Source organism: Rhincodon typus, chromosome 6, assembly GCF_021869965.1.
Source record: "Rhincodon typus isolate 14 chromosome 6, sRhiTyp1.1, whole genome shotgun sequence".
Taxonomy (NCBI): domain Eukaryota; kingdom Metazoa; phylum Chordata; class Chondrichthyes; order Orectolobiformes; family Rhincodontidae; genus Rhincodon; species Rhincodon typus.
The window spans coordinates 86,058,516-86,081,025 of NC_063337.1; the positions used below are offsets into that span (position 1 = coordinate 86,058,516).

The window sequence follows — 22,510 nt, forward strand, 5'->3', positions numbered from 1 at the left end:
GACATCGTCCCTTTGATACCAATAAATTTAATCTGCTGTTTGTATTGGAGTACTGCGGGTACACCACGCCCCCATAGATTGCAGCAGTTCAAGAAGAAAGGTCACCACCATCTCCTCAAGTACAGTTAGGAATGGGCAATAACTGCCGGCCTAGACTGCAACATCCTGTGGGAGGAAAAAGTAATGAAGCTCTCCTGATTCTGCTTCTCCTTTCCCCATCCAAGACTTGGCCAGATTAAAGATAGAATCATGACAGGTGTTAATCCTATGATAGTGTCTGTCTTGCCGTAGTAGATCACGCCAAATTTTTACATTTTTTCTTTACATAATCATTGCCGGAACTTCAATCAAATGATCCTTAAGCGATTCTCCAAAAGTTATTACACTAATCTCATACAAACAATGTGGAGCGAATTGAGAGATGTCAGTCCCTGGCGAAGCGCTGTGTCAGAACTGGGATAATTTATATAGATTTACTTATTCTACAAAATCACTGTATCAGGACAATGAAATGTGGATTGCAGCAGACAGCACCCAAAGAAGGGTCTACGCCCGAAACCTCAGCTTTCCTGCTCCTCTGATGCTGCTTGGCCTGCTGTGTTCATCCAGCTCTACACCTTGTTATCTCAGATTCTCCAGCATCTGCAGTTCCTACCATCTCTGAAACAATGATCAGAACCAGTTAGTTTTGCATGAATTATCCATCAGCTAAAGTACCGAACGAAAACTAAAAAGAACAACTATGATGGGGTTCCTTTAAAGTCTTGTTCAGCCAATGGTGAAAACATATTTGTGAAGGAATGGGGGCAACAGATAATTGGATGGAAATTGTATCAATCCCAAGGGCTGTAGATTTAAGATACGCTTAGCCAAAAGATAAATGGACCAAACTTACACATAAGCCAGAGCAAGGATAATAGTGCCTATTCCAAGAGTCTGGGATACAAATAATGTATCAAATGTCGCCGTTCCTTTCTCAAATACAATTGTATTTTACATTGTCCATATAAAACTCCACTGTCAAACTCCACTGTGACAGGAAGCAATATTGAGAATGTTCTAATGCAATTGTGAGATGGTTTTGCATGCTGACAGTTTGTATAAAATAAGTTGGCGTGAGGTTAGCATAATGCAAGCTGATAAATGGATTTATTATCTCAGCAATAGACTCACTAAATCGCGATGGAAATTGAGTGAATGTGTTTGACACCGCCGCCCCCCTCACCCACCTTTTCTCCGGGAATTATTTCATTGTCACAACGGGGAGCTGTCATGTTCCACTGAACTTATTCCCCTCTCTCTCTCGTAACATGTTAGGTTTCTGCTGACAGTTCTGATGTCTCACTGTAGCGAGATGACCTTTATGACAGAGGCAGACATGTTTACCTTCCCGTTCCCCCGCTCGTTAGCAAGCTTTTATTTTGATTTCCTTGCCTTGACTGTAATTACAATCCCTGCAGCTTTCGCGCATTTTATATGACCTGCGATGTATTGTAAACTGCTGCCAATAACCTCTTTTGTCTCTCGCTTCCCTTTTACTGAATTTCGGTCAGAACCTCTTCAGCATTCCCCTAATCTGGGATTTCAAGGTATTGTAGTAACAATTTTCTCACGGTTTTAACCGTGTCTGGATCCATTAGTGAACGGCTGCTGCCTGATCCTTTATTCTTTTGGGGGGTATCCAGGGCAGAAGCTCCCAATACTGCGCTTTAATAGAAACAAAAGTAGAGACCACTGGAAAAGCTCAGCAGTTCTGGCAGCATCTGTGAAGAGAAATCAGAGTTAACGTTTCAGGTCCAGTGACCCTTCCTCAGAACGTTTCACTTTAATAGCTCCGGGTGCATCACGCTGACGAATGGCACTCTTACTAATTGTGACTAACCTGTAACCACTTGTAAATCAGTAAGTAGTCAGAATAAAACTCGATGTATTTCCGACGTTGGGTGATGGGGGATGGGGACCATGGGATGCTACATTTGTTTCTTGCTGCACGCTTGTTGTTGACATTGAACTCTTTGACTGGCGAGGTAGTGAAACAACATAGGGGACTATTAATGCTGTGAAATAGAAAGAGGCAGAAAACCTCTCTAGAATTCATTGAAATACATCTGCGTCACTGACAAGAACGGGAGGGAGGGATGCAAGTGACAATTTGGTTCTGAGGTCTATGACAGCACAGTTGTGTGTGTGTGTATATATAGGTACCACATTGTTGCAGTACCTCTCCGCTGGTTTTGTGCAATGCTCTGGAGACAGATGCATGAAGTAGAGGGAAGCTTGACTCTGTTAAGGTGTAAAACCCACCTGCTGTGCCGGCAAGTTGCATCCTATTCTTCACAAGGTAACCTCGTCATTCTGTTTGAGTGAGAGGTTCGGCAATTAGTGTGTGCGCCGCTGAAATCAGGGCTCCCCCAATGTGAAACCTCCACACACACATCAGCTCTGTGCCTCGCTTTATACGGTTGGACTCCTCCTCCTCTTCCCCCACTCCTCTCCCCCGCCCCTTTTATTTTCGTTAAACTCTTGTTTCTTGCACTTGACACACACACACACACTCACACACACGAAATCAGCAGGAGTTCAGGCAGCAACGATATGTCAGGCTCCGGCAGGAAGGAATTCGACGTGAAACACATTCTGCGGCTTCGCTGGAAACTGTTCAATCACCCACCGTCCAGCTCAGGCCAACAGCAGCAACAGGACAGCTTTGAGCACTGGGGCACCAGCCAGAACAGGCTGAAAAATCACAGTCACGACAGGGGCACCGGCTCCTGGAAAAAAAGCAGCGCCTTCAATGGCATCCTGCCCCCGGGACACAGCAGAGGTGGCACCTTGCAGTGCCAGACACAGCAACGCACTGTCTTTTACGTGGAAACGCTGGAGGAAGTGCCCAGGTTAGAGTTTACCGGGGAGAGCACGGCAACGCTGCAAGAAGTGAAGAAGGAACTGGTCACCACTGATTGTTGTGAGGGAACAGGTGATGGATGCCTGCACAGGTATACATAGCTTTCAACCTCTTAAAGTAACTTTGCTTTAAAAAAAACAATCCCAGTTGTTTTAAAATCTTGCCTTTTGCATCCACACAGTTTGACATAAAATAGACACGGTCTCTGAGTTAGCTTCTTAGCAATAAGTTTGAGAAAATGATAATGATAATTACAATCTTATACGAAGGGATAGACTGGCTCAACTTGTGTCTTAGATAATGTCCAAGCAGCTATATTTGTAACACTCATTGTGAATTAGTCTGTTGTAAAAGCAAATGAACATAAATTGTCATTGCAAGATTTACAAACACTCCCACGCATACACATGCTGCCAAATTACTCATTGTGAATCTTATATATCAGTGAATTCTTGTTTTAGAATATCTTCCCTGAATGCCTAAAATCTGATTAATTATTTATAGGGTGGTTGTCCCAGGGAGGTAGGATGTCAGTCTGGTTCATTGTGTGTTTAATAATCAGTTACAATGTAGCAATGGTGGAGATGTGCAGGTTGGTTTCGAGATGCTATCTTGATCTGGATCAAGATGAGGAATTGGAAGGAAGGGAGAATAAATAATAAAAGAAGGGAGCCTTCTCCTTTTCACTTACCATAACTACTCCCTACCTCTCCACTGACCAAAAAAAACTTCTCTTCCTGTCTCAGCTGACTGCACTGTGTCAGCCATGGTTTGGTTGTCTAAGGAGTAATTATACTCAAGTAACTCATCAGTGTTCCAAGTTCTCATTTCTGAGTCAAGAAAGTGGCTACTCGACTGTGCCAGACTTCACAATCATGTCAAATTTTGTCCTGGTTCAGTGTCCAATACACAGCAGAGCTCAAAAATCATGGTTTAATAACCTTTCATCTCTTAGCCCCACAGACCACTCCAACGATAGTGTTCCTTTGTTTCTCCAGCAAAATAAGGAGTAAACAAGACACTTATGAATTTCATGAAGCACTTTATGTGCTTTATATAACAACAGAAGAACTTGAAACCTCACCTTCAAAAGCAGTCCATGTAATGTATCTAAAAGAGGCTATGTTATGTAACTTTCTATTTGGCCCAAGAGGAAAAATACCAACATGAATTTACCCTCAAATACTTAAAGTTCCACCCTGCAATTTACACGATTTGTGTTTTTAATCCATCATTTTTGTAGTTATTTTAATCAACTTGTTTGGACATACTATGACACACGTCCACAGCAGAAGGGACTTGAAACCCCTGACCCAGAGGTAGTTACAAGTAGTGTATAACTTTCAAACTGTCTAGTTGTGCACTTTATTCATTGAGAGAAGAAACAGGAATGATCGTATCTGGTTGAATTTCCTCTAGAGAGGTGTTAATGCCACATTTTTTCACACCCCATTTCTATTTTCTATGAAATACTATATAAACAAAGAAAATGTTTAAGTGACAAATAAATACATTCAAATAGAATATGTTGAGTTTTCTTTAATTACTTTGTGAGAGTATTATTAAATCATTCCCAAACCTGCAATTAACGTAGCTAAGGAAATTAAGCTCCTCTCTCTATTAATAAAGGTATAGACTCAAAATAAGAAATTCTGTTGATAGAAAAGCAATTGGTTTATCATTAATAGAAAAAAGGTGAAAAGTAAAATCATATTTTGTTTCTGTTTCTCTGTGTTGAGTTAAACATTGGTGAATAACTTATTTCCAGCACAATAAAATAAAGATTTGTTCTGGATTGTGATCACTGCTATTATTTTATTATTAATTAATGAACATCAATTGGTTTGACATGCTGAAATATTAGTTTGCAAAAAAAAAGGGCTAAATTGAAAAACATTTGCATTTTTATCGAACATTGTTCAGCCACCAGATCTCTCAAAGTACTCTATGACAAATGAATAAATTACGAAATGAGGCCACTATTGTAATTGTGACAGCTAATGTGCCCTCAACAAAATTCCCAGAGTCAGCAAAGTGCCATTTCTGAATTTGAGCACAAAAGTCTGAGGGTGTGCTGCAGTGTCAGAGGTGTTATTTTGCAGCCAAGATGTTAAACCAAGGCTCCTTGGATTGGTCTAAAAAATCTCATGGCACTATTTTGAAGAAGTGTTGTCCCCAGTATGCTGCCCAATATTCATTTCTCAATCAGCAATTTTTTAAATAAAAGGAAATTAGCTGCCTGATTCATACATTATGACTGTGATTACACTGACAATGTACTTACTTGACTGCAAAGCAGCTTGGGTTATGCTGACCTCCTAAAGGGTGCTACAGAAATGCTAATCTTTCTATTAATGTAACCTGTCAGATAGGAATCCTACTGGTTTGCATTGTACACTAGTCTTATCTACCATCCTATTTTACACTCACTGATCATCATTGCGCTCAATTCCACCAATTGCTTGATGATCAGGTTACAGTAGAATGGCTCCCATGTTTTGATTTTTGTTGAAAATTGCTTCAATTTCCTTCTGAAGGCTTGGCTGAAGTTATGCAGAATTTAAAGCATGGAAACAGGCCTTTTAGCTCAACTGATGAACGCTAGTGTTTGTGCTCCACACAAGCCTCCTCACATTCTACTTTATCTGACCCTATTAGCTTAATCTTCTGTTGCTTTCTCCTGCACGTGTTTATTGAGCTGTTGCATAAATCTTAATCATGCCATTATTTTAACAGAAAGAGTGAGCGAGAATCCAAAGAAAAGGCAAAGACTATCAAAAATTTGCAACCACTAGCTGCATCTTCAAGTCATCCACAATGGGAAATTGGGAAGAGTTTTCAATAAGCAATAGTTGTGACTTAGTTAAACTACATGGGTAATAATACGACCACAGCAGAAAGCAGGCTGCAGTGTAATCTGGACCAATTACTCTCCAAGTGGCCATAAACCAGACACTAAAGAAGCGGTAGGTTGTCTGACGTTGAAGCCATTGGACAATTTAAAGTGCTGCAACTCTCTTGTGAACAAAGTTAGAGCTTCTTGAATAAAAGGGACAATAGATGTATGAATATAAAAAGATACAAAATTGGCTGAGTGACAGAAAACAGAGGGTAGTTGTTAATGGATATTTTTTCCAGCCTGGAAGAAGGTTTGCAGTGGAGTTCCACAGGAGTTGCTGCAAAGATCCCAGATCTTCCAGATATATATTAATGACCAAGCCCTTGTTATGTAGAGTTCAATTTGAAAATTTGCAATGACACAATACTTGTAAATATCTGTGGTGTGAATAATGTAAAACTTCAGAAGGGTGTGGACAGGTTGGTGGAATGGGTGATCAAGTGGCAGACTAGGGAAGTGTGAATTAATTTATTTTCACGGGACGAACATGGAGAGAGAGTATAAACTAAAAGATATAATTCTATGAGATGATGCAGCAACAGAGGGACCTGTGTATATGTATAGATAAATCATTAGAATTACAGGGCAGGTTGAGAGCATGGTTAATGAAGCATATGATATCTTGGGCTTTACCAACAGGAACTTACAGTACAAAAACAAGGAAGTTATGTGGAACTTGGAAATAAATACTGGTTCAACCCCAGTTGGAGTATTGTGTCCAATTCGGGGTAGCAGATGTTAGAAAGGATGTAAAGGCATTTAAGAAGTCATAGGAAAGATTCTCAAAATTGTAATTCAAACATTGCAGCTGGTAAACATATTCGCATCAGAGAAGAATATTAGATTAGCCTCACAGAATCTCAGAATGGCTTTAGCACCATAGGAGCAACTCACCTGATGCATCTCCCCTACTTCTCAAAAATGCACCCAGGGTAAGCAAATTCAGTTACATAGATAGGTTGGAGAAATTAGACTGTTCTTCTTTATCAAAAGAAGGTGGAGAGAAGACTTAACCAAAGTGTTCAAAGTCATCAGCAGTCCGGACACAGCCGGAAGGGAAATGGTGTTATCAAATTGTAGAATCATAGAGAACAAAAAAGACACAGTTTTAAGGTAATCAGCAAAAGAAACTGTCATGCAGTCATGAGGAGAAACATTTTCATGTGAAAGTTTAGCATTTGGGATGCACTGACTGAGAGTGGCTAGACACAAGCTTAATCACAGCGTTCTAGAGGGAATTGCTTGGGTGTAAGGGGAGAAAGTAGGGGAGACGCATCAGTTGAGTTGCTCCTTTGGTGCGAAAGTCATTCTGAGATTCTGTGAGGCTAATCCAATATTCTTCTCTGATGCGAACATGTTTACCAGCTGCAATGCTTGAATTACAATCAGGAATGAGTATCCTGACCAGATTTTCCCCATTGAAGCCCAAAAGTGCTGCTGTCATTGCACCACACTTGGTGCTTCTAAAACCGAGTTCTGCTATTTCTATGTTGATGGAGCATGTTCCTGGGAACTTACTAGTCCTCGTGCCTCTAAAGGAGAGCCTTTAAACAATGGGGTATTTTATGAATAGTTACAGGGATGATGGATATCAGTTATAAGAGACACCTGGGTTCAGGTTCACAGTTCATTGAAAGTGGCATTGCAGGTAGAGAGGTTGGTGAAGAAGGTGATTAGCACACTTGCCTTCATTGGTCAGAGCATTGAGTATAGGAGTTGGGATGTCATGTTGCGGCTGTGCAGGACATGGATGAGACCACTTTAGGAGTACTGTGCTCAGTTCTATTTGCCACACTATAAGAAGGATATTATTAAATTGGAAATGGTGCAGAAAAGATTTATAACAATGTTACTGGAACTGGAGGGTTTGTGGGTTATAAGGAGAGGTTGGATAAGCTAGGAAATTTTTTTCCCTGGAGTGTAGGAGGTTGAGGGATCACCTTACCGAGGTTTATAAAATCATGAGAGGCATAGATAAGGTGAAAAGCCAAGATCTTTTCTGTAGTGTAGGCAATTTCAAATCTACAGAACATAGGCTTAAGCGGAGGGGGACAAATTTAAAAGGGACCTGAGGCATGACTTTTTTTTGTGAGTATATGGAATGAACTCCCAAAGGAAGTGGTAGATGTAGGTACAGTTGCAACATTTAAACAAAATTTGGACAGGTAAATGAATAGAAAAGGTTCAGAGGGATATGGACCAAGTGCAGGCAAGTGGGACTAGTTTAGCATGGGAAATCTGGTCAGCATGGACAAATTAGAGCGAAGGGTCTGTTTCCATGCTGTATGCCTCTATGACTGTATGGCAATACCAGAAAAGCTGGGATTGTTCTCTTTAGAAAAAAGTTGATTCAGAGGAGATTTTGAAGATTGAGGGTTTTGGTAGAGTAAATGGAGAGAACTTGTTTACACTGGCAGGAAGGTCAATAACCAAATGGCACTGATTATGATAATTGGCAAAAAAATCCAGGGAGTAGTCACTGAGATTTACTTTTGCTCAGCAAGTTGCTGTGATTTGAAGCACATTGCTTAAAAGACTGGTGGAAACAGATTCAAAACTAACTTTCAAAAAGGAATCATATACAATTAAAAAGAGAGGAAAATAAACATATAGAGAATCGTAGAAAGAGAAGTGTAATCAATTGGTGGATCTTTGAAAGAGCTGACATACTGATGATGGACCAAATGACCTCCTAATGTGCTGTATGACTCCTTTGAAGGTAAGTAGGAGAGTCACTTTAAAATACATTTATGTGAGTATGTGTATATCCTGAGAGATAGCTTAGCCAAGTTTTCTTGAACCAGAGCCAGATTATTCTCACTTACATGTGAGAAACAGGTGGTAGATTCAACTGTCCGGAGAGATAGCCCAGAGATTTTGTTTGAGTTGTTTGCTTCAAATTCATATATTAAACATAAGATTCATGATGCAATCAGCTAGAAAACACACAAAACAATTTTGAGGAGGAGTCGATGTTGGGGAGGAACAACAAAACAAAATGATTATCAGTAGCTGACTCTTTAAAAAAAAATCAATCTGCAGTTCTGTGCTTTTCCTGGACAGTGTGGCAGAATTGAGGCACATCTTATTGTGAAAGGTGGAATTGCATGACTTCTCCCCATGGGGGTTGCTTATCTCTCCTGGTTGTGTAGCCTGTGCAGAAACCTCTTGTGATTCTCACAGACAACATGCCCTGCATGGAAAAGGCTAGCAGTTTTGAAAAACGTGTACGGCATGGAGCTATGGAAAATCAACGGAGGATTTATGGATATTATTACTTTTTATATAGGAAAAGGTATATGTCAATTTTTCATGCCACTCCATAACAGTTATAACATGGTTATAACAGTGAAGATAAAATTGCATTAAGAAATGCTTTTCATCCCAAACAGTATGTTATCTAAGTAGTTGTCAAATGTATTTTTTTTCCAATTTAATTTCGAAAATTATTTTGTCCTTTCTCTTCTCTTGTAACTTTACTGATTTAACTTCTCATTAAAACCATCGCCAGTGAGAATCCTTGTAATTTGTTGCTGTGCAAACTGACTATATTTCTGGTAAATAGGCTGATTACTATGATGGCAAGTTTGTAATAAAATTGCCACGAGAACTATTTCTCCTCTACCTTCCGGCACCCGGTGTAAATCACTTACATTTAACCACATTTCAGCATCAGTGCTGCAATGAAAATCGATTTTCTATGGAACAGAAACAAGGAAAAAATACATAAAGCATCAGCCGAACTCTGATTCGTAGCCTGTGTGGGCAGGTGTGCATACATATGGGGTGGGCTGTGACAGGATGGGCTTTGATTGTGATTCTCCATTAGTTGAATAATACACCAATGACAGGCTGGCACCTGGGCAAAGTGCTGTTGGTAATTGAAGCTATAATATAAAACAGTGGGGGTTGTGACGTGGTTGCATCTGAGTTTCTGACGCATACACCTAGTATGTGAAGATGACAATTTGCAACCATTTTCCAAACTGGGTTAGTGCTTACCACAGGCAAGTGGAAGCATAAGTTAAAAGCATTTTCTGTTCCTTTAGCACCATACTGACAAATTTATGTAAAATTTATATTTTATTTCAAAATCAGAGCTCAGTATTGACCCTTGTGCATTCAGATAATGGTAGGATTAAACAGCATGTATCTTCAAGATTGCCTAATCAATTCTGTGTTTATTTGCCACTTGGGAATATTTCAAGATGATAGGTATAGGGAAGCAAAAGGCAGCAATGATAATCAAATGGACAACCTTTTGGTTTTGCCATCTATAAAAACTAAATTATTAATGTGGATTTCTTTATTTCCTCAAATAGTGTGTAAGCTTAGTACACAAGCTCTCCATCAAATCCATACAATTTGTGGTTATAGTGGACTGGGGACATGATGATGCAGGATATTCTGTTCTGTGCACTGTTGATATGGTAACACACCAGAATAAGTCTTGATGTCATATCTGATGATCTTAAGCTGTTGATCAGCCCAGAGAGAATATCATCATTCTTGCTGATGCTTCCATTCTGGTGATCATGGGTCACCAGTACATAAGGCAAATAATATTTTCAACCTCTGAGACCTTTAACTCTGTTCCTTACATTGCACTTCCATGATTCAAAGCAAAAATTCATCCACTCAAAGATTGCAGATGCTGGGCATTTGGCAATGCTTACAGGAAATGCAAGTAACATTTAGCAGGTCAGTCAGTATCTGTGAATTCGACAGTATTTAACATTGCAATTCCAGACCCTTTAGCAGAACAAGTAGTTGGTATCAATAGACACCAGTTTAAAAGTAAGGAACATCATAATGAGAAAAACAAAGTGCACACTTTAAATATTTAAGTAGAGCAATTAGGTAGCAGGAATTACCTATCTTTTGAATCTTTGTGAAGGTGTCTCTTTGCTTTTCTTTACATTTTTTTGAGACGTTAAAGAGCTGCAAAAAATACCTCTAAATTTGCAACCCACACCCTTAAGAACTTTTCTCTCTGCTGCAGTACCATAAAGGCTTCGTAACAGGGCAAACTAAAATGGTTGAGCCAGCTGTGAATCGATGGTCAAAATTATGCAGCAGAAAATGTGTACTGAAATTGTTTTTCAATGGATGAAATTCTTATACTTTCATGGAATGCTAATAATACCAGCATTACTTTTGCCTATCCCTAACTACCCTTGTAATGAAAGGCTTGCACAAACTAATTTCCTTTGATATTTGGTGGTCTCACTTTAGTTATATGCTGTTTATGCAATGCTGCACCTGAACTCGAACTAAAATCTACCATTCAGACTCTGTTCCAGTTTAAATAGATCAAGTTGGTATCACCTTCAAAACGTGGTTCAGTCAGATGGCCTAGACAAATAGATTTCCTTGATATACTAATGATTAATATATTTTACAGCAAATCTGTTGGTGAATCCCTCACCCAGGAGTCAAGGCTTTGTCCTATTTCATTTATTTCATAACCACACAGAACCTGTAACTATACTGCATGTGGTACTCTCAAACTACAGTGAGAACAGCTTCCAGGGAATATTACAAATACACCAACATAGATCTGAAGTCATGCAGCACCATGATTAGTTTGTTAGCTTCTACTTGGAAGAAAGAGCTTGAGGCTGACTTACTTTGATGGAAAGTGGAGATGGAGTGTGATGGCAGTGCAATTTTAAACAAAACTATAAATGATGGGATAATAGGAACTGCAGATGCTGGAGTCTAGGCTCGAAATGTCAGCTCTCCTGCTCCTGTGATGCTGCTTGGCCTGCTGTGTTCATCCAGCTCTACGCCTTGTTATGTCTATAAATGATGGGGCTGGGAAATTATGGGCAAGATAGCATTGGCTAAAATTGAAAGAAATTTGGAGGTGGAGTTGAAAACGTACTGCATTGTAAGGACATCCATTGTAGAATTATTCATCACAGGCAACTTTTTCTTACCTCATTAGCAGCAGAGTTTTGACCTGTATTTACTGCTCTCACTTTGCCAGAAGAGGAAATCCATCATTAGAGGAATCTGTGCCTGTCTAATTCTGCAAGAATTAAAAGGTTTGCCACAACTGACAGCAGAGGGATCTCTTTGACTGATCTCTCCATGATGATTTATGAAGCAAAGGACAGTGTATTGTTATGAACTAAATAAGCATTTTTTTTAACTGGAAATACATAATTCATTAATGTTCAAGTACACCTGAGTACAGTTAATCCTCAGCATTCAATAACCCTGAGTGTATCTATAATTTTATTATTCAGTGTGCAAAATTTTCAAATGCTAGCAATAGTGTGGGAATTTTGCAAGCTATGAGCATATTTAATGTTTTACTCCACAAAAGTGACTGTGAAGAAATGGGTAACATACAAGGTCATTCAGCCCCTTGCGTCTGTTCCATCATTCGGTTCGATCATGGCAAATGATGATGGTTGCGCCAGCTGTGCATCAATGGTCAAAGTTATGAGGAAGAGAACATGTACTGAAATGTTGATGTTTCTGAAGAAGGGTCCCAACACAAAATGTCAACTTTCCTGCTCTTCTGATGCTGCCTGGCCTGCTGTGTTCTTCCAGCTCCACACTGTGTTATTTCTGACTCCAGCATCTGCAGTTCTTGCTATCTCTGATGTCATGCAATGTTATAGTTCTTAAATGGATGAAATTCTTTATTTTTTTTCATGGAATGCTATTAAAACCAGCATTGCTTTTGCCCATCCCTAACTGCCTTTGTAATAAAAGGCTTGCACAGGCTAATTTGATTCTTCAGGGTCTCTTGGGATATTTTGCATATCTTACTTCCCAAGACAGCCCATCTGCCTATCTTGGTTCTATAAAGTTAGTAGCCTTGCCTGTCAAAATAAAACTAAAGAGGGGAAATTTCAAATAGAGGCATTGCCACGACTTGAGACAAGGCCCATCAGTGAATATAAGGTGAATAACATTTGGTACAAGTAAAAATGCAGAAAACAGCATTTTGGGTGAGCCAAAGTGTACAGAGTGTGGCCAAGAGGTCACTTAAATGCTCATGTCCCCTCGCCTCCACCTACTCTCCATGTACCATCCATGCCACCTTATACCCCTCATCCAGGGTCACTAGAGATCCAAGAGCCAGGGCTATAAATCTAACAGGAGCACAGCTGTTTCAGCAGAGCAATGAATGTCTAGTCTCTGAGCCATGTCCCTAAGCCAGACATCCATCACTTTGTGGAAGTACCTGACATCCAGGGAAATCATCGCCTGATTGACAACTCTGACTCACTGATCTTTTCTGTCAATTTTATTGACACACGTTTAAAAGGTTTCAAATGCTTGAAGTTTCTGCTATTATACGTTAAATATGTTGGATGATTGACACATTTATTAGCATTTGGTCTAAACAGTTTATTTTAGAAAGGTGGGAAATAATAAATAATTAACTTCTTTTACAATTTTATTTACTAAAACTACTATCGCTATAGGTACATTCTTCTCTACAGTGGCTGAATGAGCTTGGAACTGCCAAAGTCTAGGGTAGGGTTCTTGAAGGGCCAGAACGGGTGGTTGGCGGGTATAAAATCGGTGTGGGAGTGGGGAGACATAGCTGGAATGTGGGGCGGGGTGGGGGTGGGGTGGCTTGAGGAAGAGCTTTTGATGTTACTTTTCAAAGGTTCTCCTCATGCAGACTGTGGCTCACAATGTCTAGTGTATTGTGAACTGTAAATTGAATAAAAAGCTGGACTGTGTCCATCCACATTAATGGGACTAAGTCACATCTATTCTTGCTAGAAGGTGGCCTGTTTAAGAGATATGTATGCATGTTCATAGCCCAACCCAGCATGCTCCCTTAAAAGTCATGATCTGGAAATTGGAAAGCCTGGGAATGTGACTAGGAATCCCAGAATTGGGGGCCACTCACCACTTTTAAAAGGCTCCTGAGTCATCCAATCTCTGGGACCACAATTCCATCAGAAACAGATCCCAACCATGTGACCCATTGATAACTTCAGTCAAGGAGTCTGTTGGAAATGTGTATTTGCATCTTTACATTTGCATATTTGTTGTTATTTTACTTTTTCTGAAGTAAAGCATTTTGCATATAATTCTGATACGAATTGCTTGCCAAGTTTACGTTTTCATCAGCCAGCTGGCTCTCTTATTCCATGTGAGTTGCAATGGACCTCCAAGTACTGTATTACTTAATTGTACTGCAAAATAAGACACTCAGGGAATACTGTTTTATGTTTCAATGTTTTTCTTGACCTGGAAAGTGTGAAAATTTAAGTAATGATCTACTTGATATAACATCTTTGTAGCAAAAAGATTTTCTTTCTTTTTCAAACTGTTTATTTTAACCAGGTTATCTTTTTCCACAATTTTTATATGCACTTTGGGGAAAGTTCTGGTGCATTTGCTATGAAATATTTGTTTGGAACTGTTCTTCTCGAATGAACATTATTCCAATGTTGTTTATTTTTGAGTGATGGAATTTCTTAAGTCATTAGAGACTGAACGCAGAACACAAAGCACCAACCTGAGGAACAAAAATTGGCTCCAATAATCTCCTGTGAAAATGTTGACCAATGAAACTGAATACTGAATAATGCCAGCTTGTATGCGAACAAACTGTGCCAAAAAGAAAGGCTTGCATTAACGATCCTGAGGTGTCCCAAAGTGTTTTACAGCACTTTGAAATAGCCAATGGGATCATCTCCTCTCTCTGGGGGGTGAGCTCAGCAAGCATTTAATTTGGCAAGGTCTTAGCATGCTGAACCACCCCCATCTTCCCACCTCTGCTGGAGTTCAGTTATGAGGTGGGGGAAGAGCCACAGCTAAGCTTCCTACCCTGCTGCCAATAGACCTCCTGAAGTGACCAGGTGAACACTTAGAGGCCTCACCCCGTTGGGGCTAACCTAGTTACATGTGATTTTGTTGCCCTGCAGCGTGCAAGGCAAATGAAACTGTTCAAGCCAGTTATCTGTGTTTTACGTTGCTAAAGCTTCACAATGTTTCAGGGAATTACCAAAATGGGCAACTCTTTTGGTAGATAGGGCTGAGGCTCTGTCTCCAACCAGACCTCCTGCCTTCTTTATGGTACACCTGCGACCCCCACCCCAGTAAAACTCCCCGTTCTCATTATGAACTGAGCTATCTGTGATGCAGGGACATTTTGGGGGTGTGGTGCTGGTGTTGACGTGGTGAAGAGCTGCTGTCCTTTGACTGACAGCCCGTGATAAGCAGGACTTCCAGCCCTTAGGCCCTGCCATTGCGTGATCGGTGTGGGGCTTGGTGGGTCTTCCCAAGATGAGACATCACAGGTTTCACACTGGCTCTCTGGCCGCAGGAAGATCCCGACTGTACATTCAGATTCCTTATTAGTCACTGTTGTGTTGCTAAAAGTACACCAGCCATTTTGTGCTCTGCAAGTTCTAGAAATCTTGTGTCCACACCCCCACCCCACCAAGGCAAATTAGCTTGACCAAATTACTTTTTTTACATCCAGTCTGGGGAAATTTATGCTGTATTTGCTGTGACATTTGTTGAAAAAATTAGAGATGGATGAAGTAGTCGTTAGGTCACTGGCTGATTGGTGCACAGGACTCTAGAGACAAGGTTTGCAATCCTTTCATGGCTGCTGGTGGAATTTAAATTCAGTCAATAAAATCTGGAATCAGCAGCTAGTTTTAATAAGCAATAAGTATAATTGATTATTGTGAAAAACCATCAGGTTCTCAAATGCTCTTTAGGGAAGGAAATCTGCCATCCTTATCCGGTTTCGCCTACATGTTACTCCAGAGCAATGTGATTGGCCTTAACTGTTGTCTAAGTGTCCTTAGGGATGGGTAGCAAATGCTGTCCTTGCCAGTGACACTCATATCCCATGAAAGAATAAATTTAAGAAAAGTGTTTTATTGCAGCAGGGCATTTAGTCCTGCATGTTGGTATCTGATGGAGACTCCATCACATTCCCATCTCCAATCTGATTAAGCCAGTGGTGGGAGGGCACATGCCAGTCTTGCCACCCCATTGCTATTTGGGGCCCTTAAATGGTCAAACTGCACGCACCAACCCTTTTGATATGCAACTCAGCTCCACTCTGCACGTTATCGCAGGAATTCTTCAACCAATCACCTCTGCTGGCTCCCTGTCTGGAGCATCAATCCCTTGCCTCCATATTAGCAGGGTATTTGCAACAGGGAAACGACTGGAAAAGGTCCATTCCAGCCAAAGCCTGCCCTTATTCAAGGACCTACTTGATTCTCCAGTGTCGATCACCAGTAACCCTCACACTACTCCATATTGTTAGATTTCTGTCTGGGTCTTCCACTCCTAGCTTGGCAAAGTGGTCTTCCAGCAGAGAGCTTCTCGATCAAAGGTTGGGGAGTGGGGTGGTGTGTTGTGGTGGCATGGACAGGGTGTGTGTTGGGTGACACAGAGGTTCTGGTTGGGGAAAGAGCCATAGGCCTATTTACTGAACGCGCTGCTTATTTTGGTAATTCCCTGAAACACTGTAAAGTGTTTGCAATGGAAACATTGTAAAAAGGAGCATTCCATTTGGTTCCTCAAGCTCACCCCCCATTCCACACGACTGATTGTCTATCTCATTGCCTTAGTCTCACTCTGTCCCCATACTCCTTGACATCTTCAACTCTAGAAATCTATTGATTTGTTTCTTGAGTATTTTGAGTAATTTTGACAGCTTTTGTAGTGGAGAATTCACAGGTTCACCTCCATCTGAGTGAAGACAAAGTCAGAAATCACATGACACCAGGTTATAGTCCAACAGGTTTATTTGAAAACACAAGCTTTTGGAGACATTTCTCCATATCTCAGTGCAAAATGGCCTACCTTGTATTCTGAGTTTGTGACTTCTTATTCAGGAGCCCCACCTAGAGAAATCATCATTCCTATGTCCAATCTGTCCAGTGCCATAAAAGTTTTGAGTGGTTCAATGCAATCCACTCTAATTTTTCCAAACTCCAGTGAACACAGATCTAGTTGACCCAATCACTCCTTATATGACAAACCTGTCATCCAGATTAACAGAGACAACAAGGTGCAGAGCTGGATGAACACAGCAGGCCAAGTAGCATCATAGGAGCAGAAAGACTTGGCCTGCTGTATTCATCCAGCTCTGCACCTTGTTGTCTCAGATTCTCCAGCATCTGCAGTTCCTACTATCTTTGATCCAGATTAACAGTCTGATGAATCTTTAGTGCACTTTTTTGATCGCAAGTTTTTCTTTACTTTGGTATGGAGTCCAAAACTGCACACATGACTCCTGGTGTGGTCTTAACAAGACTCTGCACAGCAGCAGAGATAGTAAGAACAGAGATAACACAGTATGGAGCTGGAGGAACACAGCAGGCCAGGCAGCATCAGAGGAGCAGGAAAGCTGACTTTTCAGGTCTGAAGAAGGATCCCGACCTGAAACGTCAACTTTCCTACTCCTCTGATGCTGCCTGGTCTGCTGTGTTCCTCCAGATCCACACTGTGTCATCGCTGTACAGCAGCAGTAAGGCTTCCTTTCTCCTGTACTCAAACCCGCTTGCAATAAAGGCCAACATACCATTTGCTTTCCTAACTGCTTTCAATGACTGGTGTGTAACGACATTCAGGTCTCTTTGTACATCAACCATTCCTAATCTAACACCATAGAAATAATACTAATATTCTGGTTTTACCATCCAAAGTGGATAATACATATTTATCCATGTTATACCGCATATTACATGTATTTGCCCACTCACTCGACTTGTCCATGTCATCCTGAAGCCTCTTTACATCCTCTTCACCATTTCATTCCCACCTGGTATCATCTTTGGGACATATAAATAGCTTTTCAGTAAAGATTAGTGAATGAGGATGGGTGCATGACTCATAAGTGAATGGGTGAATGTGTAGAGATAGTAGGAACTGCAGATGCTGGAGAATCTGAGATAACAAGGTGTAGAGCTGGATGAACTTTTTCTGAAGAAGGGTCTAGGCCCGAAACGTCAGCCTTCCTGCTCCTCTGATGCTGCTTGGCCTGCTGTGTTCATCCAGCTCTGCACCTTGTTATCTCTGGATGAATGTGTAGGTGTGCAAGGAGCTGGGATGGGTGGGATAAATAGCTCAGGGCTAGGGTGAGTCATAAAATCTGGAATGTAAGTTAGTCTTTGGCCACTGTGACCCTGAAACCATCATCAATTCTCATAAAAACCCATCTGGTTCATTAGCATCCAGTAGGGGAGTAAATCTGCTCTCTTTTTCCAATCTGACTCAAGATCCATCTTGTTGTTTTCTTTTCCAAACACTTTGGTCAAAATTGATGTAACTGGCACAAATGATTGTGGGATTTGAAGTACAATTTACATTGAGCACAGCTATCATTTCTGTGTTCTTTTGCATTAGTTTTAAAATCATTGCACTGTAATTAGGACCTGCCTGTAAAATAACTGTGCCCCAGTGGTGAATTAATCACATGTAGGAAATACCAATCATTGCACTTTTCTACAGGCTGTCTTGGAGACTTTTAAAATTAAATTGGTTCTTTTGGATGCAAGGATACAAAATGATACATCTTGGAAATATTAAATGTAACTTTTGTTTAATTTATTATATATTCAGTAGTCGTGTATAAATATTTTGTATAGCTAGTCTTAGTCGATTCAAATCAGTGTAACAATATTGACAAAAAAATGCCATTTTTTGTCAATACAGTGTGTAGCTGGAGGAACACAACGGGTCAGGCAGCATCAGAGGAGTAGGAGAGTCGACGTTTCCCACCTAGACCCTTCATCAGGCACGAAACGTCGACTCTCCTGCTCCTCTGATGCTGCCTGACCTGCTGTGTTTCTCCAGCTCCACACTGTATCAATGCTGACTCCAGCATCTGCAGTTGTCGCTTCTCCAAATGCCATTTTTTGTGATTTGAGCTGTAACTGCTGTATCAAAACGAAGTGTTTTAAAGTAAAATTTTACTTAAAAAGGATGTAGGGCTTCAGAAGCGATTTACCAGGACGTTTTTGGGTTGGAAAGGCTTGAGTTATAGTGAAAGACTGGATAACCTGAGACTTTTTTTCACTGGAGTGCAGGATATGCAGAGTTGACCTTATTGCGGTTTAGAAAATCTTGAGGGATATAGATAAGGTTATTGGTGGGTTCTTTTCCCTCGGACTGAAGATTTCAAGACAAGGGGACCTATTTTTAAGGTGAGAGGAGATAGATTCAATAAAAGATATGAGTGGCAAATATTTTACACAGAGAGTGGTTTGTGTGCGGAATGAACTTCCTAAGGAAGTGTTGAATATGGGCACAGTTATAATGTTTAAAAGATTCCTAGATAAGTACATAAAAAGGAAAGGTTTGGAGGGATATAGGCCAGGAGCAAGCAGGTGGGGCTAGCTTAGTTTGGGAATATGTTCAGCATAGACTGGTTGGACCAAAAGGCCTGTTTCTGTGCCATATGGCACTATGACTCCATATTTTAAAATCCTCTCCAGCTCCACTGGCTTTTGACAAATGTTGCTTTTACTAGTATGTAAACAAGTTGAGCAGAAACTTGATCGTGGTTGCTAGTGGAGAAAGACACTTTTCAAAATAGGCGTAGTTATCATCAGCTTTGTCTTTGTAGCCAATGCTGGGACTTCAGCTTCACCTGAATATCTTGCCATTTGTCAATTTTCCAAAAGCCGATTTTAGTTCTTTTAAAGAATTCATGGCATGGATCACCAGAGTGAAGAGACTAATTCTCCTGTTTCCATTTTCCAGTCACATCCCACACCCCTTCCCTATTTACGCTATTTAGCACTGCACATATTGCCCTAGTCACATTTGTCTGCTCGGTTGCTTCTAGTTGTAAACAAAATTGAGTGTATAAATGTTTGCTGAAATGAATCATTACTTTATTGCCTGTTACACTAGGTTGGGTCAACTGCATTGACTCAACCAGTACTATGATACAGGCTGTCTTCAGTCAACATGATGGAGCGGTTTGTTTTGGTAAGAAATGCTACCTTAGTTATTTCTGTAATTGCATTTGAGATGTGTAATAGATATAGAAAAACAAATGACATAAGGTGTCATCATGTTTGTATTCAATCTTAACTATTGCTGATAAGACAGTTTCTGGCCTTATATAAACAAAACAGCCTGGGGAAAATGTGTTAAAAATTACTTCAGTTTGGAATCTCCCACGAATGAGACATGGGCTACTTAGAATTATTTGCTTTTTTTTTCAATTTTCTACACACCTGAATTCCAAATAAGTTGTGAAAATTTAAGGCTTATAGAATCCCTACAGTCTGGGAGCAGGCCATTCAGTCCATCGAGTCCACAATGACCCTCCAAAGAGCAACCCAGCCACACCCACCAATTCCCCCCAACCCCCACTCTAACCCTGCCTTTCCCAAGGCTAATCCACCTAACCCACAAATCCCTGGACACTATTCCATCTTATTCATCTTATTCTGTCAGTTCCCATCAACTGTGATCTTATGTTACAGCATTAACTAAGCAAGACTGAAAGCCAAGTAGTGGTTAAAACATATCTAAGCAGTCAATATCATAAATAGAAGAGATTCGGATAGACTGTGCAATAATCTTATAGCAGCATTGTATTTCTGGTGACCTGTATGGTAAAGTTACCTTGAAGACCGACATAAACTTCATTGATCTATTATTCTTAATTCCAAGATGCCAAGCCACTACTATGTCGTCTTTTATAATAGAATTCCGATCTAAACTCAGCAATTAAATCAGTAAACTTCTGAACCAAGTTAAAAACTTTACCATGTATACATAGCTTTTACAAACGATCAACACGCTAAACAAAATCAACCAACTGTTGGGTTTTATTCTGTAATAGAAGTAAATGTTGAAATTCAATTTTCATTGGTGAGAAACTAACTGTTCTATTCACTTTTGTTTTAAATTGAATTTCTGAATGGTAAATTGAATGGACTGTGTTATGACATTTACAAGTTGTCAGCTTTTATCTATCCTTTGCAGAAATCCTTATCCAAGCACAATGTTTTCTGCGCAGTTGTTCTGCATTCATCAGGTTTAGCTTAGTGAATGCAATCTGTGGGCAAGGATCAACTAAACTGCTTGTTCTTGTTCACTGGTAGCCTTGCTCAATCATCAATTTCTAAGCATTTATCAAGCAACCTAAGTTTAAATGTTGGTATACCTTCTGTTGTTTCCAGTTGTGAGACTGTACAAGGTGATGCGTCTGTTTAGTAGCAATGTGAAATACTTTATTACATTCAAAACCAGCTACACATCATTATAGGGAAATGGACCATTGCTGCAATATTAAATTGGAACATCCTAAACTTGGCATGGATTCTTATCACATCCTAAATGCTGCTTTCAAGATAAAAGGATTATTCTCACATGGCACTCTTTTTGGTCACAACTGTTTGGAATCCTTCAATGTGACATTTCTCATCGTAACAGCAGCCCATTTATAATCAGTGAAATAAAACTGCTAAAGCTCAGCAACAAAGAGGACAAGAAATAATCCTGTATTGTGCATTGATTGTATGGCAGTTTGAGGACTGAGCGCAGTTCTGGTTGCCTTATTTTAAAAAGGATCCAGACAGACAGGAGAGGACACAGAGAAGATTTAGAGGATGGAACCATAAATGCACTCATACATACTTGTTTCCTACCTTCATGCACAACCTCTGGGGAAAACTGAGAATAATTATCAACCTGCTGAACAGCATCATAGATTTCCCTTTCATGTGTAACAAGCCGTGACTTCAGTCTGGAGCTCCTAGCTTGGAGGCAGGGTTTCTACAAACTGAACCTCAAAGCCTTCCATACATATGCCTATTGCTCACCATTCCCTCACCTCACCCACTGACAATTTGCAAGTGCTATGGGGAGAATTTAAGTTAACTTGGCAGCAGTGTGGAAACCAGGGCGTAATACCTATGTTGAGTCCAGTGAAGGTCTGCCCTATTCATAACTTTAGACATAGATTGAGTGTGTCTTTCAATGGACACTGACAACATTGTGTTTACCTTGGCTGCTGAGGTCAGGGAACTGTTGGAATTTCAATCTCAAGCTTCTGAAAGGTCCTTAATTGAATCATCCTTGATTGGGGAGTTCCCTTTGAATGGACATGCCTAGATTCGCCTTTGTAGAAGTAACACTTGGCATTGATTAATGTTGACTCCAAACACAGAATTAATAAACTATTAGACTTTATTATGTCTCCAAGTTTGCAATTTACTGAAAGAAGTTTGATGAGACCAGTTATCCACAAGTAAAATGTAAAAAAACCTCTATCTCCAATTATCTAATGACATTTTTTAACCAGATGCTTTGGAACTCCAATGCCAATATTGCTCATGTGGTTGAAATTGGTTGGAAATGCTGAGTTTTGATTCAAAGACTCAGCCTGTTGAACACACTGAAATAGACAGGAGTTATGTTATAAGACATACCCTTTTTGCTTTTTAAAGAGCCTGGAGGTTCTAAAACCTTTAAAAGCCTCCGAGCATGATTCCTAAATTCAATTCCACCTATAAAGAAATTAATCTTTCTGATAAGAAAGACACACACATTTCTCTAGAGTTGTGTCTCACAGCTATACCTTTAAGGAACATGCAAATGATGTCATCACTGTGTCATCACATGTGACCTGATTTAGAAGAATGAGAGGTGATTTATTGAAGCATTCAGGATTCTTAAGGAGCATGACAGGGTAAATGCTCAGAGAATGTTTCCCCTCATGGGAAAGCCTA

At 40.2% G+C, this 22,510-nt stretch overlaps 1 protein-coding gene across 1 annotated transcript in view; it reads left to right on the forward strand.

Annotated features, from left to right (window-relative positions):
* The first annotated feature begins 2,595 nt into the window (after positions 1 to 2,595).
* LOC109934869 (kelch-like protein 1) overlaps positions 2,596 to 22,510 on the forward strand; it is a 353,701-nt gene continuing 333,786 nt past the window's right edge. Inside the window, exon 1 of the mRNA XM_048598407.1 lies at positions 2,596 to 2,996. Within this exon, the coding sequence (XP_048454364.1) occupies positions 2,596 to 2,996 (401 nt within the window). The remainder of the gene's footprint in view (positions 2,997 to 22,510) is intronic.